This window comes from Enoplosus armatus, chromosome 23, assembly GCF_043641665.1.
Source record: "Enoplosus armatus isolate fEnoArm2 chromosome 23, fEnoArm2.hap1, whole genome shotgun sequence".
Taxonomy (NCBI): Eukaryota; Metazoa; Chordata; class Actinopteri; order Centrarchiformes; family Enoplosidae; genus Enoplosus; species Enoplosus armatus.
Window position 1 is genome coordinate 5985677 of NC_092202.1, and position 26108 is coordinate 6011784.

General features: G+C 41.7%; 2 protein-coding genes across 3 annotated transcripts in view; both read left to right on the top strand.

Annotated features, from left to right (window-relative positions):
- On the top strand, nucleotides 1-14357 carry tbc1d19 (TBC1 domain family, member 19). Its single transcript, XM_070930078.1, has 21 exons — nucleotides 1-96; nucleotides 260-332; nucleotides 460-505; nucleotides 2106-2181; nucleotides 2351-2425; nucleotides 2858-2921; nucleotides 4005-4051; nucleotides 4166-4276; nucleotides 4462-4534; nucleotides 5262-5300; nucleotides 7052-7164; nucleotides 8561-8635; nucleotides 8872-8934; nucleotides 10855-10939; nucleotides 11185-11229; nucleotides 11395-11427; nucleotides 11563-11672; nucleotides 11782-11873; nucleotides 12846-12961; nucleotides 13165-13235; nucleotides 14283-14357. Exons 1-21 carry the CDS (start codon nucleotides 1-3, stop codon nucleotides 14355-14357), a joined length of 1578 nt encoding a protein of 525 aa, XP_070786179.1.
- A 4777-nt stretch (nucleotides 14358-19134) lies between these two features.
- Nucleotides 19135-26108, top strand: part of stim2b (stromal interaction molecule 2b) — a 37394-nt gene continuing 30420 nt past the window's right edge. For both annotated transcript variants that reach the window (XM_070929554.1, XM_070929555.1), the window contains exon 1: nucleotides 19135-19267. In XM_070929554.1, the coding sequence (XP_070785655.1) occupies nucleotides 19135-19267 (133 nt within the window). The remainder of the gene's footprint in view (nucleotides 19268-26108) is intronic.

Genomic DNA, 26108 nt, shown 5'->3' on the forward strand with positions numbered 1-26108 from the left:
ATGGACGACGGCACCGAGTTATCTCTGACCATCGCTCAGATCGTCCAGCGGCTGAAAGGAAGCCATTTACACTCTCAGATAGAGAGACAAGCCAAAGTGAGTGAGTTAGCATGTGGCTAACGATGCGGAGCAGGTTGCTGTCAATCTCAAAGAGTGTCGCCAACAGTTGAATTTGTACTTCTAGTTTATCTTAATGTAAGCACACAAGCTACACAACTTGTAAAATGTATAACTTTATTTTTTCCCAAATGTCATTTAGGAGTGTTTACATCAACCTGAGATAAAATTGGAGTCCCTTAAAGAGGACGTACGCAGTTTTCTCAAAACATCAGGTGGGCACATTTCAAGGTCGCGTTTTCAGCATCTGTAACACATACACTGCCAAAGCTCACTGGCTATTATAATAAAAATAACAATTAGCTTTTCTGTGTGGTGATGACATGTTTCAATGTTTTACAGGCTGGGAAAGAAAGCTACAGAATGCAGTGTACCGAGAACTGCAAGTGTAAGTTACATTCAGTATAATGTGGTATTTGTGTGAAACACTGGCATACACAAACATAGCAAACACACCTGTATACACACACAGACATGTGCTGGGAGTCAATTTGATTCCTAGGGTTTGCAGCTGAGCCGTATCACATTTGTAAATATTGCAAATGATGCATGAAATTCTCAATATTAAACTACTGTAGGCTGTTATAATATACACTCAGGTCTGTAAATACTCTCAGGAATTGCCCCTGTGCATATCAACAAGAGGGACACAGATGCGACAAAAGGCTGTCACCCACTTAGCAGCTCGGCGCGCTCTGTCCTCTCATCAACGCTAAATACTTATCCTCTCTTGGTCTTTTTATTATGCCTTGTTCTGAAGCGACATAAATAATATTGAAAAGCAAATGCACACACGTACGTTTATATACACTATATACACGGGTGGTAGACGGAGGTTTCTAAAGATGTTTATGCATAACTACATCCAATAAACTCCATTAAACTATAAAATACAGTTTATAGGTATTTATTTTAATAGTTAAATTTGATGTATTTCTGCCTAAGGCCTACTGTAATTTCAGGTTGGCTCAGCCACAGAGAGAGGGCGGGCAATAGCCTATGTGTAAGAATTAGCATAAAGCTTAGGAAAGTATCCCACATGAGGTAAACATGCAGTTTGTGTGCAGTGTGTTGAGTTTTCAGTATTATAGCTTGGATGGTATTTGCACTTTACATTATTGTCTGAGACACACAGAGAAATGTGCAGTGTGTGTTTTTAAACAGAGGGATTACAGCACAGGCCCAGCTTATTGCTCTGCCCCTGCAGCAACTCAGCGTCTTGCTGACATTATGTCTTGTTTTTGTCACCTTCCCCTGTCAGTATTGTTGGCTTCATATGTTGACAGAAAACACTGAAATTAAGGCTATCAAGAGATTTTTGCAACTTTAAACACTGATAGTTACTCATAAGAATCCAGATTTATGTTCCCTTTTAGTTCTCTTCAGTAATCTTTATTAGAATCAAATGACTAAATCTCTTGAAAACGTTTTGAACTTCAATAAACAGCTTTGAAAAGTGTCTTACCTTTGAGGGTAACAAACCCTCCTTGCTCTCTCGAGGCTCAGACTGAAACATAGGACGCTTGATGCTTTGCTTTTAAAGGATGACATATAACATTGACAAATGCCTCCTTGGCCATTAGTCAGCCCTATGTGCTCTTATAGGTGTTTAGATTAGGTTGAATGTTGTTTAACGCACTGAGACCTTGAGTCATTCAATATGCCTGGAGCATGCTTAGTGAGGAAAAGACGAGACTATTGCTGCATCTGGTGGAGATGTGTTCTGACTCATCTGAGCTCTATGTGCTGGGAGCTAATGGTGACCGACTGCCTGTTTTTAAGAAAAATCTTAACATTTGTTTGAAAGCTTGCTTCCACTTCAACGCAGTTCTTTCTGAAAAATGTGTACGCAGTGGCTTCAGTTCCTCAAAGCTGGCAGTTTTTTGGTAAAAACAGGGGCATTTTTATGTATTTACTGTACTTGATCAACCCTTCTGCTATTGTACTATAACGCTCCTCACCCGCGTTCTTGTGTTTGCTTATTCAAGCCAGCTGCCCCCGAGCCATCCCGCGGCTCCTCCAGAGCATCTCAAAGAGCCGCTGGCCTACATGCGCAAGGCACAGGTCAGTCTGTCTCCTCTTATCTCCATCACCCCTCATTTATTCTTCTACCTCTCTGACTCTTTTTTTTTGCTTGCCGAATTTAAAGAGGTGGCCCCTGTTTTTTTATTGCCTAGGTTTTTGCAATATGGTATCTGAAGCCAAATGTGTGTGTGTGTGCTCTCTTTCACAGGCCAGCTGGGAGAAGCGTGTCCTCAAAAGCCTGAACAGCATGAGTACAGAGCTTGAAGTGCCTCTGGCTCGCATGGTAGCTACAATATTGTCAATCACAGCTAACATAGCATATTTACAACAGCTCTTAATTCAGGTTCTCTTCTCTAGTGCAGGGGCCTTGATAACATTGCATTTTTGTCATATGTGCGTCTTATTATTATTGTTATTATGATCATATTAACCCCAAGCTGCCTGAGCTTTGAATTGTGGCTGAGTTTGATAATAGCCAAGAGCTAGTTAAGCCCTATTCAGCAATGTTAGCAATGATTCTGTAGCTGTAGAGTGATAATAAGCAGGCAGTGCTGTTTGGAATTTGTTTAGCAGTTTTATTATTTGGTTCTGTGCACACATGATTGTATTCATGACCAAAGAACCCTCATTTCTGATGTGACATTTTCAAGATTGGTGCCGTTTTGGCTGTATGGCATTTGTTTGTTGAAATCCTCTCTTTCCGACTTCTCCACAGAGGCCCGCGGTGGAGCAGAAGGAGCTCACCAACAAATGGAACGAGATGGGCACAGATGAACCAGGTCTCAAGACATTACCCAGGGTTTTTTTTTTGCCCTGGGCTTTTATGAAAGATTAGTGTTGGTGTGTCTGTGCGCTGGTGCATCAGTCATACACTGGTGTATTTTACATCAGCTTAACACATCTCTGAACCAGATCTGCCACTTCCATGTTTGCTTTTTAAGTGGTATTTATCCAGGGAAGGTTTTCTTGGGAACTGCGCTCGACACTGCAACATCTGAAAAGTATTTAGAGTAGTTTCCAGATGTTGACTTGGTTTTCTGTCTTTACAGATAGGTGCTTGCTTATATCAGGTCTAAATCACAGCCTTTGGGTGAGAATAACAGCTAACAGTACATGGACACATTGACACCTTGAGGTGAACCACAGTGCAAATTGTTATTTTTAATTTTAATTATCGCCCAGCTCAAGTGTATGTTAGTAAATTAAGAGGAATGCATGCAGTATATTGACATTTTTTATATATAGCATTTAGTTTCCGAAGACGTCACAAGGAAAACCTCAGTTGTCTCTCAATGAACCAACCATTTGCACCTCAAGCCAGTACATTTACAAAGAGCATGGTAACCTTGAGTCCTAACAATGCTATCACAGCTCAGTGGCATATAATAACATTTAGGATGTGCCGTCCCCTGGCTATAAACACTTTGGACTGTGAATATAGAAGCTGTCCAGACTCCTTGGGCAGAGCTGCGATAACGAGCAGCACCTCTCCTTCCGTCCAAACCTTAATGTGCCCTCGTTCCGGGGATGCCACGGCACTCGAATTTACTGCAGCGTTACAGAGACAGTGTATGGAAGTCCCACTTAAAGTGGCCCTGTACTATTCTATTGACTGTTCCATAGGAGGCCAGCTCTGGCTGTGCAAGTGTCACAGATGTGTTCTGAAATTCAAGTTGATTAAAAGGACTGTAAGGTTGGATTCATTTGTGTAGTCTAGCTTTTACAGCTGTTAAACCTGTTCTGGATATGTAAACATTGTGTACATGTAGCAGCTGGATGTACCACTTCCTAGGTGTCCTTTAGAAGTGCTACTATCAACTCATGTATTATAGAGATACTTTAATGTCTTTGTGTCTCTACAGATTTAAGTCGCTTTAGGCCTGTCTACGCTCCTAAAGACTTTCTGGAGGTGAGCATATTTCTTGAAGCTCAGAGTATTCAATTTAATGTATCTGACGTAAAGAAAAGCTCTTTAAGTAAGAAAAAATGGTTCCATTAAACTACATTATTGCTTTCTACACAGGTGTTGATCAGCCTGCGGAACCCGAATCATGATAGCAGCGAGGACATCAGCGCCAGGAGCCACTGGGGTCTCATCCAGGTTCCCCTCAATGTCAGGGACATCCCACAGCTGGTAGGGACCCATGTGGATGTCTGGTTCATTGTCATTGCTCGTGTGTGTGTGTCTGCAGCTGTTTTGTCCATTAGTGACCTTGTGAGTTCAACACATATAACAGTATATCCTATTAAGCTGCCCTTGAAATGCAATGGATTTGAAATCAGCGCATGTTTTGGTATTTTTTTGTGTTAAACTCTCAGAGGCAGGCCTACTCAGAGCTGAACCTGACCACTGGGCAACTGGGGATTGATGACCATGCACACATCCATCCAGGTACTCACAAAAGCTGCAAATATGCAGCTTCAGGCGCCATTGTACTTAAACAAATAGCTCGACATTTTAGGAAATAGGCTCACGTTTTCTTTTCGTCTGTACGGTAAATATCTTTATATTTAGTGGACAGACATGAGAGTGGTATTGATCTTCTCTTGTAACTCTTGGCAAGAAAGGGAGTGAGCACGTTTCCTAAAATGTTAAACTATTCCTTTAACAAGCCAGTTAGTGTGCAGGACGTTGTGTCATAGCTGAATAATTTCCTTTGGGACATTGGGCAGCTGAAATGACTTTTTACAGTATTTAACTTTTTAGAAGACTTTTTATCCTATCAAATATATATCATATAATATATGATTGGTAATAAAGAAACCTGACATTTTCATATCAGACCTAAACGCATTTTTAATTCTAGCAGTAATGAAAACAGAAATAAATATGTTTACGTTATGAACGCTGGCGTTTAATGGTGCGTTCACCGGTCTGGCCTCATATCAGCCTGTGTTCCTCTGCTGTGCCACATGGCTGTCTGGGTTTTCTCCAACAGTATCTTTGTTAAGTCCTGATATTGACATTGTTACGGTCTGGTGTTTAGGCTTTAAATAGAATCGTATCCACCATCTCCATGTTTGTAAATCAAAGAGATAACATTAGTTTGAAAAACGGAGCCACTACCAGACGATTATTGACGCATCTGTTTTGCTCTTTTTTTCTTTCCCCTTTGCAGACTTGTTTGAAAACGATTATGTTCAAATCGGGAAGAAAGGTTAGTGTTTGGTTCTTGGTTTTAAATTGTTTTCATGTTAAATGTCTTTCTTTAAATAGTTTTCTTGTATTCTAGCTCTTTAATTGATGTATTTAAATGCATTAATGTGAGACATTTTCTCTACAAATTGATCTAAATGAAGTATAAATACTAGACCTGCAAGTAGGTATATCTGGATCAGTGTTTACTCCCTCCAACTGGGTAGTCAGTAGAGGAACCTTGTCTGTCAGTATCGTGTTATGTAATTTTGTACTTAATTTAGACCATTAGAGATTAGGTTTTATTTTTACATTAAAGAGTGTTTGTCTGGACATAAGTGTCAAAAAATCTAATTATATCCACTGTGAATCCATTTTTTAAAAGAATAAGACCTGAAAGAGAGGGGTGAATACTTATTATAGGCACTGATATAAAAAGTAAAAAAAGATGCTGTAAAGATATATATATATATATATATGTGCATGAAATAATATATCCAGTATATTTAGAAATGACCACCACATAATAGCAGAGTATCTCCAACGTCAGCTCCTTCCATCAGTGAATCCTCCTCTTTGGCCTCTCAGGTGCCTTAATCGGCATGAGAGACACTTTAACTCTTATCTCATTGCTCTGCTATGAACCCAGTGTAAACACCGACCTTATTATGGACACCAATCAGACATCAATCGACAAGAGTCTTAAAAACACAAGCTGTATTTTATACACACAGCCACGAGGCCCCAGTCCACTATTTTACCCTCGGTTGGCTGTGTGTTGGCTGCTGAGCTGCGAGTTATATTCCAAGCAAAGTGTTAAGTGCACTCAAATAGGAAATTTAAGAGTCGAGGAGTGTGTTCGTTTATGTTATGACTGGCCAGCACCTTAAGTCAAGGGCTGCATGTTTTTGGCTACTGTCACAACAGAGATTTAGGGTAGAATGGAGATGTGGGAGAGAGTGTTTCCAGCATGTGCCTGAGTGTTTTTGGAAAATTATGTAGTAATCACCATTATGGGATTGTCTGTGTTATGATTTTTTATGTTTATACGTTTTCAGAGGACTAGAATTAAGTAGTGAACCTGTGTGCACAGTTTTAGAGTTTAACTGCCTACTTGTTGACGTACAGTCATTCAAGATGTGCAGGTGTTTGTTTTTCCAGCTGATTCAGTCGGCTTTGTACCATTTTGGATGACTCTGCTGTTTGTACATATTATGTCATTCTGGCAGCAAATCACAAGGCTTTCTGTTGATTCTCGTTGGTGAGATGCATTCTTGGTCGGCAATTCATATTTCAGGATTTTATGCATTCTTTGTTCCTCCAGTCTTTTGTTTTTAGCTTTATAGCTTGCCTTCAAAGGGAGACTATGCAACTTTTGCTGTATAGTGGTCACAAGTGACAATTGTGGGATAATGCTAAATGTTAAAATGTACTGTAACAGCAGCACAAGTAGAGAAGAGTCATAAAGTCTGTTAACTGACTGAGTAATGTCAGTTAGACAACAGAAGATTTACCAAATTTTTGCTACCATTAGCCACAGAAGATTGATACCACTGTCATTTCTATCAGTTAAATAAGTTACAGCCAAGAGATGGTTAGCCTAGCTTAGCATAAAGACTGGAAACGGGGAAGCGGCTACCCTGGTCATTATGCTAAGCGAAGCTAATTATCTCGTAACTCCAGCTTCATATTCTTAATATGTGTTTCTATCGCATGTACCCCCCCTTCTATTGTTCTGTTTTGTGTCTAACGTTTTGTCTCTCTCTGGTCTAGTGGTTGTGGAGCAGGACAGTGCAGCAGCGCAGCAGTACAGCAGGCAGGGCTGTCCCACTGGGCTCCGGGCAGACCTGTGGGCCCTCATCCTCAACTCTACTAACCAGCCACAGGTACTATGTGCACATACACACAAACACACAGCTGAGTTTTACCCTGGTGGTGGCTGTCAGCTGTCAGTGTTTGTTATAAAGCAGCCGTGCACACACAGCTGCAGTGATTCCCAGACTGCATGTTTACAATTTTCAACTGCAGTCATTTTCGCAGCTAATAGTCGGGTCTTTTTTGGGCCTCTTGTGTAATTGTATCAGTGGAGAATTCTAATTGCACTGCTCATTTTGGATCTTGGGATTTACACTGTGCATTAAAAACCAACATATGGGACACCAACTGACCTACAGCTCCTACGTAATCTGTGTATTAGCCCCTGTGTTGTTTATCTTAGCTCACTGTGGCTTGTCCTGTGTGTACAAATGCTAAGATAATCAAATGCTGGCGATTTAGCACAGTTAGCCCAAACAGAGCAGCTGCCTGCCTGTGTGGCAAAGTGCTGTGTAAACGCTGGAGTCCAGAGTCTCCTGTTGAGGCCAAGCCGATAAAACAATGCTTGTGATGGGAAGATTGATTTGTGAGGGAGAGTTACCGGGACCTGACTGAGGTCTGGAGAGTGTTAGCGCGGCACTGGCAGGCACAAGGGCAAACACATTAAACAGCGGGAGTTGGCTAAGACAGTATGTACATCAGTTTTTTTGAGTAGTGTAAAATTGTGTAACCTGCATCTTGTTCATTTTTACAGACAGCCTTCACAAACACCAAAAGACCCAACGTGAGGTTCTTTGTTCATCCAACACCAGTATTCTCTGAAGAAATAATGTATTTGTTTCATCTTGGCTGATTTTATTCTTAATAAATACAGCAATAGTGAACTGCCATGACCCTAATTTCTTAGATATATAATCACTTTCAAGTATTTTAGCAGAACCTATTTAAGTCTCCTCCAGTGATGCTTTCCATATTACTGCAATGGTTTCAATGTTCTACCTCAGCTGTCAAAATGACCATCTCTGTTTCTGTTCTCCTCACATCCGCAGTGCTGATCATTGCCAAGGCGCTTCCCAACTGTCATAGAGGACATTTTTATCGCTCCATCCACACTGTTGCCTGTTTCTTTTGTTCATTTATGATAACCTGTCTCAAACCGGAGACACGTTTGAGTTTAACCATGTGGTCGGATACACGATACCCATCCGTTAAACTTGGTTTAGTCCTTCTGTCATGGTTGTCAGAATACATAAAGTTGGTTCAGCAGTATCCGTAGAGGGGGGGGGGTCTTTTATTTATCACATTTATCAGAGAAGTGGAACTTTTTGTCCAGAGAATTGCATTATAGAATTAACACCACCTTCATTTTGTCAACCGTTTAATTTATCAACAATACCACACACACTGGGTTCTGGATTTTTTATGTAAGTTATTACACACATGAAACATGTTGGATCTCTGTTTCAGGATGTGATGCACTATGAACAGCTAACGGCTGGAGTCATACAACATGACCTGCTGGTGGACAACCTTATCTATAAGGTACATTTCTTTACTCTTCACTGTTCATGTTTATGACGCTGCATAGCTGAGATGTTACAGTGAAAGCTTTGCCTTTCTGTTGAATTTATGGAGTCCCACCACCAAAACATTTATCCTGCGTAACATCAACTTTGATACCAAAGTGGTTTCCTTGAAATATTTTCTGTTTTGTTGTCTGATAAGGTGTATGTACATGTACAGTACTTCTGTTTTAAACATTTTTTTTCTTTTCCAAGGATGTGAAGCTCACCGCCAGTAATGACGACTACTACTTTGTTTTTGAAGATTTCCTCTATCAGGTAGAGTTCAGTCTCTCACAGTTCATCCATCTCTTATTACTTACCATACCAGTGCTCTTGCTTAAAACCCCTGAAAACTCGGTTTGAAATATGTGTGTTTTCAAAGTGTTTCTCTATAACAGCAAAATAAGCAACAATCACAGGTAAACACCCTTATTATTTATTAAGACTTAAATTAAAAAAAAGCTCATCTAATCTGTTTCATCTTGACTGTGTGGGTGTGGTTTGATCACACTTTATTGACAATGGCCTGGTAATATAAGCAAACCATCCCAAAACTGTCATCACATTCAATTAAAATGTTGCTGAATCCTAGTTGGTGCTCGGAAATATGTGACATCACCTTATCCCAACTGAGCCCACGTCAGACCAGCGAGGAGACCACAGAAAGAACACAAATACAGAAATCGCTCATGTTAAATTACTACAACTTTGGCAGAAAGGTGATTGTTGGGGGATTGAGGGATAAAATTGCTTACAGCAAGAAACTAAAAGTGTTTTTAGAGCCTTTAAATGCACAAACCTTGACTCTCAAATGATTTTCACTAACTGTTTTTTATAAGGGTAATAGCTTTATTATTTGACTGGCCCAAACCTATCAACTTGTGTCATTTCACTGTCATGAAAGGAAATTTACTGTATGACAGCATTCCTCTTCACTTACAGTCACATATTCAGCCCTGACAAGGATATAACCTGTTGTTATTAGCCTCTCTGGTAGTCACTGCTCTGTTTGCCTTTGCCGCGCAGCTGATAAACGAGCATATATACTCGGCAACCGGTTTATTCAGCAGCTGTTAACATGTCATTCTCCTTGGTGGCTAACCGATGAGTACACAGGTGTAGCAACAACAAAGCTCCCGTATCACTCTCAATGTTGACTGATGGCAAACTCACTAGGCAGTGAAAGAATCCACTAATTGTGTGGTGAGCGTGGATTCACACAGATCTTCAGAAGTTATGCAAGAGGAAAGTATAGGAAGTTCTTAAGAAGTGCAATTCCCCAGAAATGTTTGAAGAGAAGTCACTTTGTGGCTTTTTATGATGTGTTCCTTCATGGATTATTAAAATAAATACATTTTCAACACAGGGAATAGATGATGAATATGTCTCTACAACACTGAGTTTATACTAAATGAAATGCCTTTCTGCTCTTTCAGACTACATTAAGTAGATATAACATATGCTGATCTGTGACATCAAGGAACAGCAGCCTATTTACACCCACTTTCTTGTGATTTTTAAAGGTGAACAACATTTATTAAACTCTGTCTTGAGAGAATGCCCCCCAGTATACAATCACAAACAGACAAAAACAAGTACGGCGATAGACTACCCTGTTTTTGTACCCAGCAAGTACTCTTAAAGGTCAGACAGGAGGCAGCTACAGTCTTATTAGCTATTTTTTCTTATTAATCAGCTGGTATGAATGGCTGGTCTCATTTTTGCCCTGACAGATTATTCCCCCCCGATGTAATTTATCTTAAGTGGCCGGTAGAAATGAAATCGGTCCTCAAAAAGACACAGAAATGGGACTGTAATGTAAAGAACTCCCACTCATACTGTAATTTTGTGAAACAAGCAGCCTCTCGAGACTCTGTTACTGTCTGCTTCAGTACATCCTGAAACGCTGGCTCCAGGTGTACTGCTTTAATATAATTATTACTCAAGAGGAAGCAAGGCCACTCAAGGCCATCACCGGCTCCCGAACAAAAAAAAAAGTGTATTAACTACTGTGTCCCTTATCCCTGGTCGCCAGGCAAGGATAATATTACATATGTGCATGTAATCCATACATACGTGTGTGTGTGTGTGCGTGAGAGAGGAGGGCAGCACCTTTTTAAGGTTAAAGTTCCTTATAGCATTATAGATAAATGTATGTGCGTGAGCATGTTTAATACCAAACCTGTGTGTTCCCAGGTGTTGCTGTGTTTCTCTCGGGACACCGCCGTCTTGGATCACTTCAAATACAACAGTGCCACTCCTCCCAAATCCTACATCCAGGGTGAGATGATGTGCCCTTCGCCGAGGACACACACACACACACACACACACACACATAGACACACATCACACATATAGACACACATCACACAGCTCACAGTGAGTGCCGCTTCACTCAGATGACCTTGTGCAACGTGTCTACACACAGATACTTGTGCGTGTACATGACAGTAGTAATGAGGACAAACACACACACACACGGTGCTGTAGGTCTTGGTTACTGATGTCTGTGTGTCTGTCTGACAGGGAAGGCAGGAGATGACGAGTGTGCTGTTGTTTATCCTCCTAACGGTGAGCCTGCAACTTGTCATTCACATCATATTATTTCATATGAGAATTTCAAACAACAAAAATATGTATTTGGGTTATCTATGAAAGTTTTAAAATAGATGTTGCTTATCTACATTGATAATACAAGTGTTTATGTGTATTAACTGAAAAAACTCATTTGAACAGGTGTAATCCCTTTTCATGGGTTTTCAATGTATGGTGAGTATGTTTTGTTGACGTTAAAGTTCTCACACTAAACTTGCAGGAGGAACTCTGCAAGAGCAAGAGATAACGGGGTGTGTGTGTGTGTGTGTTTGTATGTGGATTTGTGGGATGTGCGTGTTTGTCCCACAGTGGCACCTTTGTGTTTCTTGTACAACGAGCCGTCCAAGCTGTACAGTGTATTCAGGGAAATGTACATCCGCTACTTCTTCAGATTACACTCCATCTCCTCCTCTCCCTCGGTGAGCTCACAGATTTTTGTATGTGGCCGCTGCCAAATGTCAAGATCAAAATATTCTGTTTGTGACTGCACACTTACATTCATGCATGTATTTAACTACCTCCTCGCAGGGTATAGTGTCTTTGTGCCTGCAGTTTGAGCGGCTGCTCCAGACCCACCTGCCTCAGCTCTTCTACCACCTTCGACAGATCGGGGCGCAGCCGTGAGTAAACCGCACACTGCTTCATCCTGTCTTTGTGGTCTTTGTGTAGCTTCCCAGTAAGGTGTGGTACCAACACTACTGAATGAGGGGCTTAAGAGATTAAATCATTCGCAGACATGTACTATTCATCTACTCATCACAATGATAAAAGTGACTGAGAACCAAAAGAGCAAAGAATGTTCCTAAAGTTCCTAAAGTCCTGAAATTCATTTGAACATGCAGTTAAATGCAAACAAATGCTCAATATTTTTTTCTCTGAAAAACATTAAGGTTGATTTCAGTATCTGAAACTAAATAAAGTTCTCATTCAATTTTCATTGCCATGGAAACTCACTATACTGAATCGCTTCTTCTCTCAGTTCTTCCTACACATGTGTCTGTCTGCAGTGATAAATCTAAGAGACTTCCCCTTCATGAAGAAAGTTCAGTAGCTAGTCTTTGTGACAGGATTTCTACCTTGTCAGGTCCATAGAAGTCATATATTCATCTTGGTCCAAGATGGTGGAGTGGTCATAAAAGATGCCTTTTCTTGTTTTAACAGTCTATTCCTATCTGGGTAATTAAGACAAAATTGTATTTCTATGTTTAGCTGTTGTTTATATGGTGTAGGAGTCACATTCCCCCTGCACACACTGCATATTTTATTCTTGTAGCGTGGCACTCTTGTTGCAGTCCTTTAGTTATGAGCTACTGCCATCTTGTGGTAAATTAATGGAATCACAATTTCTTAACTAAAAATAAAAAACATATTCATGAAGCTCTTATGAGCAAGATGCAGTTGTTTTACAAACAATTACATTACCTATATATTCAATTAAAAAAAAATGAGAAAGAATTAAAGAAGTTTGTGTTTCATCTGAATTCCCCTGGTTAGCTCTCAGAGTATTATTTTTGCTCGCTGTAGACCTCAAGCTCTGGAAGCCCTCTTTAATGTTTCGACTATGCAAACAGATGTGATGTGTTTGTCCCCAGGTTGCGAATCGCCTTTAAGTGGATGGTGCGGGCCTTTTCTGGCTATCTGTCTACTGACCAGCTGCTTCTTCTCTGGGACCGGATCCTGGGATATGATTCACTGGAGGTGGTTGCAGGTAAGAGTTGTCGCGCTCATAACTCATCTACAAACTGCCGTGATATTTGTATGGACACTATTACAATCTGACAGCTACTTTTTCTTTAATTTACTCATTCCATTATCTGTCTCTATTTTAACCCCCTCCCTTCATTTTCTCTCTTCGTTCCCCAAATGCCATCCTCCACTTCTCTTCTATTACTTTACACACACATCCTCCAGTCCTAGCAGCTGCAGTGTTTGCCTTCCGCGCCGAGAACCTGATGGAAGTGACGTCGCTGGCTTCAGCTGAGGTATGTCCGTCTCACATTAGACTTGTGTGTGTTTGTGTACTTTGAAACTCCAGTCCTGTCCCTGTCCCCCCACATACTCTTGGAAGGCTGTAAATAGCCGTTGATGACCAGCCAGTACCAGTAACCCAGTCTTCTGCTTGCACATTGCTGAAAAAAAATGGCTGGCTGGACATTTAAGAACCCTTACCCTCTTACCCCGCCCTGTGTACGAGCCCGCCAACACTCCCCAAGTCCTCTGCCGCCATATCCCAGCACCACCTCCACTGAAAAGGAACAAGCTTGCTATTTCACGAAGCCGATGCACTGTTACACAAGCCATAACAGATGCCATCTTTCTGCAACACACAACTAACAGTTAAACAAGTGCCTCCTCTGTTAGCTTCTGCACTGCCACTCATGTTGCATTATTACAGTAACCAGTAATGTAAGTCTTGTGCATGCCTGCACTGTATACCGCTCCCATACTGTGATCCCACTATCATATGACTGAAACCAAGAGTAAACCATACGATGACTCGCCTCACTCGCTCCCCTTTCCCGCCCCATCCTCCCCTTCCTAAGGGTGAAAGGGTTAAACTACAATATGACGCATTGGGGCGACAGGCTGATCTGCTGCTCTAAGACGCTGGCCGGCACTATTTGCTTGCTCATTTACCACCTGCCCCAGCAGAGAGAAGATATCATAACATACTGCTCCTTATCTTATATTTAGAACCTCATGCCCAGCGTTGAAATATTAAACCCTCTCTCTAAACATGATAGGGTCCCTAAATTTAATCTCCACCGATCCCAAAAGGACAGAGTGGGGAGCGGTGCACTCTTAAACAAGGATTGTCGCTTCCCAAGGATCCTGCATCATCATTATGCATGTCGCTCTGTGTGGTTCTTTTTTTAAATCTTGAAATATGTCTCTTGAGAGGGGGTAGGGTGTGCTTTATGGCCCTTCTCATGGGCTTAGTGGGCTCAGGTAAGATTTCTTTGGTCAGGAGGGGTGTGAATTTAGATGACGAATCTTATTTGTGCTTTTGTTTGACATACACACTGCAGGCTGTCCTCGCTGACCTCTCAACTCTGAAGGTCATGCCGCTCATCCAGATCTTTCTATTTGCCACCGCCATCTGAGGAGCATTGAAACTATAGTGTGTGAGTTGTGGTATGTACATACCACTTGGAGGATAAAGGGACGCTACAAAAATGCCACTTTGCAATGCCGTAACCACACCAACACTATCCATCATCCATCAGGAAACACCGGGCTAAATATTGAAGATATCAAGAACTAATGAAGGAAAACCTACACAGGCATTACACACCTCATCATCTTGCACTGGTTCAAGCAAAAAGCCAAATCACTCTTTAGCATGTATGCCCCATAAATAGTGAATACCCTGTATCATGTTATTAGATATTATACAGTATGTAAGTATAGCCTACAAACCAGTAAGGTTAAACTAACCTCCTTAAGCCATATGCTCTGCAGGAAAGATGATCTGCACAGCAGTGCTAGGATCAGCTGAGCAGCTGATTAGGCGATGAGTTGCATGAAGCAGTAATTGTATTGCGATAGCAGCGTGCGAGAGAGAACAACAGTAACATCTCCAAGCTTGGCTAATGAAGTGTTAATTAGCTCTTGCAATTTATTCTGCTCTGTAGCTCCTACTTGTTATAACACTATTAGATAATGCTGTTGCTGATGAGCGAGGAGATTGAAAGCACCAGTGTGTTGAAAGAAACACAAGCTGGATTAATATGTAACTCATATGATTAGAAGCTGCAGTGTATACACATATTTTATTGGATTGATGAAGAAATTGCATATTACTGCACTCTTAAGGGACATTTAGCACCTCCAGTGCCAGAATGTATTTGATTTCATTATGAACATTTTATGGTTATTTTTCATTTTTAAATTATGCATTTAATTCCTGAATGTATTCACCTATTTTGTACAGTTTTTCAAAAAGAAAAAAATACAGTGTATGTCACCTTTTGATTTAAGTGCAATCAAATCCTTTGTCAGTCATTGCCAATGCCGTTCATCCAACACATTTTAATGTTCATTGCGACTTCAAACTGTTTTTTAAATAATAAAATAAAATAACATTTTGTTGAATTGCTTCCTCTGGGCTATTGTATAAAACCTTAAAAGACCTTGAACTGTTTGACAGCTCTTCAGTCAGTGTCGCCTCAGTACTGATCTTTCCTGCTTCTTAATTGAATATTTCTCTCAGTTTGTGTGACAGGGTAAATATTTGGACAGGGTGTACTGTATTTTGGAAGCTCACCATAGGCAGAAGAAGGCAGAAGGAGTAAGTGACAGGTAGCAGCTTTGAGGGACTTAACCCTCTGCCCCCCCCCCCCCCCCCCCCCCCGCCGCCCTCCTCCTACATGTAGCATCTGCTCTGTTCCTCCCTGGTTGTTGGCTGCCGTCCTCCCTGCTGCCCCCTCTGCGGGCTCGTATCGAATTATGCTGTTCTTCTCTTTCGTGTCTCCCGGTTCCTGCTACATCTGCCACCTGTTTACTAGGACTCCCACGGCTTTTATCATGCACCTCCTTTGGCCCCCAAGAGTCTGTTCCTCCTGAGACAACCATTACCTGCTGTGTAGTTCACTCGTGCAGAGGTCCCTCCTGGTGGCTGCTGTATTGCAGGGAGATGGGCCTTCTGTCCTTCAGCGCTCTGAGGTTGGCCATAGCTGAAAGATTTGTCGTTGAAAGCTGTATCGAGTGCAGAGAACTTAATAAGTGTTTTGACAGCAGCACGTTGCTTGTTGTTTTTGCTTCATGTTCTCATCACTGATGATATAAAATGACATGCCAACGATGAGGTTTGCCCTGTGTAATGCCCCTGTCCCAGTTTTGTTTAGACAGATTATAATTACATACTAATTTGTCTTATGCTGCATTTAATTGCGTATGAAATACTGTGGATATAGTAGTGTTCTAACTAAAATATTATTAATAAAATAAGTTATATCTGAATTCAAGGTTTCAGGTTCAAGTTGCTTATTTACCAAAACAAAGGACAAACCATTGAAGTTTTTTCATATCTGGGACTCCTTTCTGACTTAATCTTGGAGCTGACGGGGCCCAGGCCCTTCATAGTGGTCTCTACAGACTAGCATGGACTGAGATCTCGAGGTACACTTCCATGTAGGTCTTTTAATGTGTTATTATCCCTTCATTATGCCTGATTACCCTTGTTATATCTAATTGTATAAACCTTCTCCCTTATTTATTCACTTTGTTTCTTTGTTTGGTTATTTGTTTATTTATTTTTTGTGTGTGTGGAGAATATGTTTGGTGTTGAGGGTAAGTTGGAAAAAAGAGTACATATTTTTATCATGCCCTTTCATTCTTAATTGTTTGACCTTTTGGAAATCAATAAATAAATATTAAAAAAAGAAGCATGTGTCAGAGAATTTCACAGAGTAACATCAAAATCATGTAGCTCAGTATGCAACAACATGAAACAGAAGTCAAACAAGAACAGGACAGGGGGCTTCCTGACACCCCCGGCCACCAACCCTCAGTAGATGCGAAGCAAAAAGTATATTAGGAAAACAATAAGAAATTTGGGCACGCCATGAGGGATCCCAGACCAGGACTGAGCATGCAATAAGCCACACGAGACATGGAAACGTCAAGGGCTGTTTTAACACAAGGAAGCAAATGGCCTAATATTGAAATTAACCTCTACCTAGCATGGGATAGCTCAGACAGTCCCCAGGCACGCACTGCGGGAAACCCTGGCTTTAAGGTCCACTTACTAACTTTCTTACCTTTTAACCAGAGAAAGATTTTAAGTGGACCTTGAATTTAGATTTTTTTTTTTTTGGTCAAACAATCCTTTTTTGTGTGGCAAAAATCAAAGATGTTTACATCTCTCTACATCTCAGTCAATAACTTTGTAATGTGTTGGGCCCAATTAGATTCATTACATTTACATAACAATTGTTGTATTATCCTTCAAAATACACCCAAATAACACATTGCCACAAACCTGTCTTAAAATTAGCTGCTGTCTCAGAAAGACACCAAAGTAAAATATGGATGGATGAGTGCTGTCCTGATTTTTTTTTGTCATACTATATGAGTACATTTGGTAATAACAACAACTTAATAATAGCTTGGTAGCAGTGTAAATTAGTAGTAGTAGTGGCAGTAGTATGTGGTTGGATGGGGGCATTTGTTATTATTAGTATTATGATTATTGGTAGTATTAGTAGTAATGCTAGTATGGGGTGGGATAGGGGCCCAGAATTTCCAGTTATACCCCTCTACTGACCAGAAATAAATGGCAGCAGATGGCTTCGAAGTAAAGAACATGGCTATTGCTATAAAAACACCGGTATTATCCTTTAACATCACTTTATTTCCCGCGCTGAACGTCTTCAAAACCCACAAAAAAAGTGCCGTCGGAAGCAGCCAATCAGGCTCTGCCATGTTGGGACACTCCAGCCAATGAGATGCGTTCAGCCGGGAGAGAGAAAACTTGCATGTCCTGGAGTCGGAAAGTGAAGAACAATGAAGCGGGTATCATCATCCGCGTCACCATGACAGGATCAAAAAAAAACCCGTGAAGTTTCTGTGGAGGATTCCTCAGAATCCATCTCAGCCTGTCAGCTCAGCCCAAAACACCCGGCGGCAGCGAGTTGTGTTGCCCACTACCACTGCATGAAACCCGGGGTAGCGTGGGAGTGATGCCCCGCTGCTCAACAAGCCCCTCTGAATTTTTCTAAAAACAAAAACAAATCCCTTCGGGGGGGGGGGGGGGGGGGGGGGGGGATCCTGCACGCGGCAGTACCCCGGGCCAAATTACCCCCCCCCCCTCTCCTCCTCCTCCTCCTCCTCCTCCTGATGTCAAACCATTTTGCATACTGACTTCCGCCCCGCTTGGCTCTCCCTCCCTAGCCTGCATCAGCCGGCGAGAATATGACAGGAGGATACGGTGTCACACGGAGCCACGGAGAGCTGACTTAAAAACTTCATTTAGAAAGTAGGCGGATGTCGTGTGCGTTTGATATAGGTCGGAGAAGGATTAGAGGAAACGGAGGAAGAAGAAGCGAGTGTGTTTTTTGATGCGATGGGATTTGCTACTTTCGTATGAAGAGGCGGACCTATGAGACGCTGCGAGTTCAATATGCTGAAGCTGTCCCCGGTGTTTGTGTACTGTACGTGGAAGTACAGGGACTGTTTTCTTCCAACTCACAGGCCTACGTAAGGATTTAATACAGCACTTGATATTATTTGTAGCTCCCGGATATCCACGGTAGAAAAGCTACTACCATTTTCTTTTTTGGGGTCTGTTTTTGTTTTGGACAGGGGATTCCTTCAGATAGGCTGCATGTGCTTCGCTGTCTGTATTCACTATACGGTCTTTTTTCTTTTTTTTTTAAGCTAATACATTTTTCTTAAATTGATACATTTAGATATGGGGGTCTGGCTTGTAGCTCGCAGCAGTCACCCCTCTGAAACAGCCAGTAAACCCATTAGAGGCTATTAGATTTTTTTTTTGAAGGGGGTCTTCTTTCAAAGTAGTTTGGCTTCTCGTTGACCCACGATGAACTATCATTTTGTTGGTATTTTTCACGCTCCTGTAAGGTTTTGTGACAGCAATGACTGCTCCTGGTTTAGCTGTTAGCCGGTAGGTTTGCAAACTAGTCTACTGCGGGTTTTTTTTTTTTTTTTGTAAGTTGGTGCATTTTCCAGGTGTCTCTTTTTTTGTGACACCACCGTATTTATACTTCTGCTTAAAAAGACTCATTATTATTATTATTATTATTATTATTTGACTGGCACTGACACCATTTTTGTGTGTGTCGGGATTGCCCACACTGTGCTTGAAATCCCCACTCCCACGGATACGAAAGACTAGATCTTCATCTCCTTTTTTCCACCATGAGTTACATTCACAAGGTATTGAATGTATTGCTACGTGGACTCGTCATCTATGCGGTACTGGGCTTGGAGTGCACTTACTCGAATGATCTACCCAGCCACTCGTCTGATGCTGCAAATGTAGCCCCCACAGGTAAGCGCAGTCCATGTCGGATACAAGTGTCTCCAATTTACTTAAGCTTGCACAGCATAACCCCCCCCCCCCCTTCTCCCCCATCTTCTTCGTGTTCCCTGTGGCTTTCTCGGGGAAAGCCGAGGAATGCCCTGCGCAGGGGCTTAATGGAAAGTGATGCATTTCGTGTCGACATTCACCTTTTTTTTCCTCCTCCTCCTCCTCCTCCTCCTTCTTCTTCTCTCCCCCTGTGTACATTGCCGAGGAATGCATGACATGACAGGAATGCAGGATGCATCCTCACAGAGGGCATGGGTATTTACTGTAATGGTACTCTTCAAGGGTGTTGTGGAGGGTAAACCTTCCCATCCACGATCCATACACCCATGAATAACAACACACAGGCAGTGTAGTAAGGAGCATCACAGGTATGCTACAAGACGACAGGTCCCTTCTAATGAAGGGAGCTCACCTAAATGCTCTCTGTTTGCATTAGTAGGTGTTTTGAGTTATGCTGATCATTGCCACAAGGCCACAGGTGACCCCCCTCTGGAACTGTGCTATTGACATAACCTAATGAGAGGAGGCTTTCCATATATTTGCATCTGTTTTAACCAGGCAACATCGATTGGCTGTTCATTTAACAGGCTTTTGTACACGACAGGTGCCTTAACTGACTACGATAAATAAATGCATGTAGAAAGTGTTAATTTCTCTGTTTGATAATTCAACATGGACAATCCAGATGAACATTGATAGACAGGTAGACATTTTGATAACAGATATAATGTATCTATGGCATCTAGCTGAATCTTAATTTGCAGCTCATGTCACTGGTTTTGATTTTAAAATGTAGGTTAATTTAGGTAAAAACAAGTAAACCAACAAATAGACAAGACAGACTGCGTGCATGTGTAATGTACATATGCACATGATTGTGTACACGTTGACATATAGGTGGTGACATACTGTATACGTGTATCTGTATATATGGAGGTGTACACGTTGGAGCCATTGTTTTAGTTGTCTATTGGAAACTTCTGGTAGTGTGTCTGATAGCCTATATTCAGTGGAAAGCTACTTGAACCCTCCTGACTGAGTCGGATAATAACGCAATGCTGATATGTTAGTAAGCTGAAGTTTCTGTCTGTTAGTGGTGGTTAGTTTTAGTTCGTATCTTATTTTAAATGTGGATCACTTCCTAGCTACTTCGACCGCGGTCAGTAACAGACAGTTGAATTGAAAGTGACCACAGACGAAGGTCAAACAACACTCAAGGTATCTGTAGTGACTGGTCTATGTGTAACTGGAGTGAACATTCATGTAAATATTTTCAAAACGCTGATCTATTTTGGACAGGCCTGCAGAGATTTGTTTATGGTTGTGCTTTAAGCCTTTTGACTTCTTTTCATGCGCTGGACAGTTTGTTGTAACGCTGCTGTCTCCGTTAACAAGTCTCTAAACAAAACAGCGCTTCAAACACAACCTAGGATTTAAAGGGATAGTTTGATATTTTGGGGATATATGCTTATTTTTTTTTATTTCTTGGCTGAGACCAGTTGCCAGGCAACCAGCGGGGAGTCCAGGAAGTTACTGGTCCCGGCCAAGAAATAGTCCGACACAAACCCCCTGTAAAATGGGGAATTTGTGTTTTTACACTTTGGTTTTTGTACAGGTTAAACAAAGAAGATATAACGTGTTAATTAGTGAGCTTTAGAGGGGCCGGTAGGTGGATTTATAAGCTACCTGGCCACAGCTTCACATACAGATAGATATGAGAGTGGTATCAGTCTTCTCATCTAACTCTCTGCAAGAAAGTGAATATGTACATTTCCAAAAATGATTCCATTCCTTAAATGGACTTAAAAAACAAACCAAATCTTACTTGATTCTTAGCACAAGCTCTACTTATTGGGAGATTTCCGGAGCTTTCAGGCATATCTAGTAGCCTACATCAGAGGTTGAGGTTTGCTCAGTTGTCATGGAGATGGTACAGTCTTGAAATGACATCCTTGAAAAGAAATAATGGTTATGATCTCCCCGTTCATGTATAACCACCTGTTATCAACAACTCAACCATTTCTGACAAGTGAACAAACTGCACCCACTGATGAAGGCCACCAAATGCGGCTGAAAGCTCCAGAAAATGTGCAGTTCTGAGAATGTTTTTGTCAAAAATGTGATTTCTAAGGACAATAATGAACCTTCAAGCTCAAACCACATCCTCGTTTTCACATCGACACGTGTGCTAGTGAAACATGCGCCTGCAGCAGATATCCTTCACCTTCCTCCGCTCACACACACCTTACAGGCAGATTATCCAGGATGAGTCAAATTAGGTGTCACTGATGCAAATATTAGCATTCATTTTTAGCACAGTTTCAAGTGAAATCCCATGGAGGTAAATTTAAAATGTTAATTTCATGTGTTTATTTTTTGACTCTTTCGCACTTTGGGCTGTTTACACAAATACTAAATGAGTTCTGTGTTGTACTGCCAACATTGACAAAACACAGCTTGGCGCTGCAACTGAAGACACACACAAAGTCTTGCAAGCGGAGGCCTATAGACTCCTCTATATATTTATGTTCATCTATCACATCTATCCCTGCCTGTCTGTTAAGGCTGCTGGAGAAAGTAATAAAGCTCGTCCCAGACAGCTGTTAAGCATTCATGACTGCCTGTTTACAAGTGTGAAGCAGCCCCTGAAAATAAACCCGGGATGTTCAGTATATTGATTAATAAGGCAAAAGCACACTTGCCCTTTTCGACAACAACAGCTCAACAGTGTAAAAGTGGCCCGAGGGACGATGTCAGCTCTCTCTCTCCCCGCAAACAATGAGGTGTAGTGGATGCAGAGATCGTGGTGACTTAATACAGTGTCAGTAAACATGACCGCAGCGTCACCCGTTTTCCCAGCCGGCTCCATGGAAAGGTCAGCTGCCTTTTCACTGGTCTTGGCGTCAGGAGACACACAAGTCTATGTGTGTGTGTTCATGTAGCTCCTGTAAATGCAGAGTTTCCTTTGTAGATTAGCAGCTGCCTGAATTCTGCTTGTGTTGTTATGATGTACTTAAATGACCTTAATCTTGGTTTTAAGGTGTGATATATTTTTTCACAAATCTCCTGAGTTGTAAAGCTTTAATGCAAGACTTTGTAACTTTTGAGAGAAGAAATAACACGTTGTTCCTCTTACAAATTAAAAGTTGAATTTATAGGGAATAAAACACACCATTGCTCAATTCAGTTCACTCCATATTGGTCTGTTGCCCCAGCCTTAGTTGGTCTGGTATGACCAGTAGCTTATGGTGGCTAATATAAGCTAACTTTAGGTAAATGTTGCTGTGAAACAGACATTACTGAGTCAGTTTGCTGACTTTAGGACTATAGTCCACTTGTGCTACTGTTACTGTAGCTTGACATTTTAGCTAAATGCTAACAGTAGTTTAGCTAAACTGCAGTTTGGCATGTAGCATTAGCATTTAGCAAAAGTTAGATGGTGTTGCTTTAATGGTATGATTCTTTATATCTATGACTAGGATGTTTGCATATTCAGAAAGTAGGTTACAACACTCAGTGATGCTTGTCTTTGGGAATGGCTATTTGTGCCTGCAGGTATATTTACACACACACACACACACACACACACACACACACACACACACACACACACACGTACCTCAGTTTGTACCTGTAATTGCGACACACATTCAGTAGTCATTTCTTGTCCTGGTAACTAAGGTTAGAGATGAGGCTGTTGTTACTGAAGCAGTTGAGAGTTCAAAGCTGCCATTTAGCATGCTGTGAGTGGTGAGGGGGTGAGACCTGGGGGGGTATTGGGTTTAACATTTGGTGGGTTGGGCAGCTCCCTTGTGATCTTCAAAAGACCAGACCAGCGTTTAAGAGAAGCTGGAATTTAGTTTGTTTTTAAAGCAGGGGATGGAGGATGATTACACAATACAATAATAATGAGAACACATTTCAACACCAATATGACTAAAAGAATAATCCTTGTGTAGATTATCAGCTTGTGTGACAGCTAATTGTACCATAGTTAATAGTTGGCAGTCATTTCTGCAACCGCAGCTAGCTGTCATCATGTTGAGCATCAGCCGTCGTCTTTGTTGCCGTCTAGAAAAGGTATGTAATTTAAAAATAGAAAATGGCCGACTTTTGTCTTTCAGGAACTTCCTTTATCTTGGAAGAAAGACAAAGATGAATCAGGCGCTGAAGTAGTAGCTGATGTTGGTGTTTCAGATAACCAGTTGCACATGATTTGAGTTGAAAGTCACGGAGGTGTTTTTTGTGCTGGTGTTTAACTCATTTCACAGTCTGCCTGAGTTGGAAGTAATGAGACATCTTTCAGGTCTTTGTCCTGCCTTTCCTGGCTGGTTCCTCATTGCTGCGTAGCGTTCCTGTTTTTTTGTAAATCTGCTTGCATGCACTGCAGTATGCATCAAATGTTTTTAAAACACGGGCCAAATTCAGAGCAGATGCAAACAATAGGAATCATAAATCATCTCTAAACACCTTGAGGAAGAAAATGGGGTTAGAAATTTTAAAAAGCAAAAAGAGAGGAGTGGCGATGTGAACGTGGTCTTCCCCTGTTTTAATGGTGTTGTGTATTTAGCTTGTTTAGCGTTTCAACAAACAAAGCCCTTCCCTCTGGCAGCAAGGAACATCCAGTTCTCAAGTAATGTGCCCTCTGGATGATAGCTGTCTCAGATACAGGGCCCCCGATTTGGCAGAAGCTTTATATAACGTACAGATGCAGAAAGTGGCTGCTGTAGGTTAAATACAGACTCAAATGTAGTAAAGCAAACACGTGTAGATCTTTCTGACAGCTTATTTGTCACATACTGTATTCCTGCATGATTTCATTCAAAGTTGACCAAGTTTGGGGAGAATTCACTGAATATTGTTTGTTTATGTAGCTAAATCAGAGGCGACTGCATTAATAAAGGGATTTGTTTGGAAAGGAAGTTCAGCATTTACCTATCTATCAGCGCTTGCTTAAGTACTGCAGGGATCATAGGAATTTGCATTTTGTGATACTTCCGTCGCTGCTGGCTGGCCCCTGTTGTATCAAACCAACACACACACGCGCGCTTGAGGAAAGCCAGGCTTTCTTACTCACTGTGGTGTTGGAGGCTTTCGGGTTCGCTCTGGGGGCTAATAGTGACAGAGTGTCAGAGTGAACGTGGAGCGAGTCATAATGTCCTGGTTCTGTGGTGTACAGCTTAACAGGCAAAGCCATTTCCTCTTCCTGACTAGAACAGACTGTTCTGAAGGGTTCTTCATGAGCCAACAACAAAAAAAAAATACTTTGTGCTTCAGAAGTCAAACTTTACCAAAACTGTGCAACATAAGCCTGAAAGTCACATCAAGGAGAAGTGAAAAGTTGGCACATTTCATTACTTAAAGCTGCAATAATAAAAACAGTGGATCAAATTGTTATATGTGATGTGAGAGAATCATCACCCGACGCTGCAGTTTCTCTCAGCTGAAGGATGTTAAAGCGCTCCATAGTTTTAGCATCTTTCAGCTCATTTTGGTTTTGCTTTTACGGACTGCAGCGTTGATGTTTTGGTTCAGTCTCACCACTCTCATCGGCCTGCAACAACAGCAGGCGGCTCTCAGGAACCAACTGTACGCTACCTACCCAGCACCAAACGGCAAGTTAGCGAACCTGCTGTCATTAGATGGCCAGAAACGTATCTGCTGGACGGGTAAATAGGCAACTGTTTGCTATTACATCTCCCATATCCACTGATATATAAGCTGATAATATGTTAGTGTTGTGTTCATAACTTGTTTCTGCTGCACCCAAGTGGCCAAAAAAATCATTGACTACTGCTTTAATGCAAAATCCATCTGTCAAAAGAGAGCATGTGTCCACTTAAAGATCATTAATAACCTCAAACGAAAGGCCGCACTGACGCCGCTCAGCTTCCCAGCCGGCTTCCAAAGGAGGACAGCTGCTGCCCAACTCAATCAGGGGCTTTAGGCTTGTGATCCAACCTAATGAGGCTGGTCACCAATCAGAAGACAGTCCGCCATCCCTGGTGTATTTATAAAGCCACTGGTGAAGTTTTCCATGTGCATTTTCCATCACGCTCCCTGTTGTGGCTGCTGCTGACCCAGTGCTGACATTGATGCGGTGGGTTCAGAGTGTTTCTTATTATTGCTGAGATCGGTCGCCGCCGCACCGGGACCAGTCTCGACTCTCGACTGGGCTCATCGGGGAGATAATGGGGCTTTATTTAATGGTTTACCACACTGTGCACACAGCCACCAGTCATGGCAGAGGGCTGATACTGGATTTGAAGTCACCAACAAGCGTAGGATTGTTAAGTTGCTCATCCCCTAATTCTCCCCTAATAGTTTATGATTATGAGTAAAGGAACATCATTTTTTTGTATCACTGTCAACTAACTTCAAGGTTACACTGAAACAAATGCTTGTGTTACATTCTTGAATGTCTAATGCTCTAATTCTAGATAATTAATTCATAAGCAGACAACAGCAGCAGCCAGTAAGCTGCTTCACTCATGCAGAAAGCGCCTCAGTAACAGATGTAGGTCACTGTACTCAGCTGTGCAGTATTTCCTGCTGTGAGCGAGTGGCCTACAGTAGCAGAACCGTCTGCCCTCTCCCAGTCCAGAGGGGGGCTATTGTTGTCCCGCTCAGCCACACTTTAAGGTGTTGATCCCTCGAGCTGGCAACGCATGGGCGCTTATCTGGGTGCGCCCTTCGTGATGGATACCCACAAGCTGGCAAACGCTGCATGCAAATAGGCAGAAAAAAGCACAAAAACATACAGCGATGTGTACACGCAAACAACTCGCTCTCACTTCCTCTG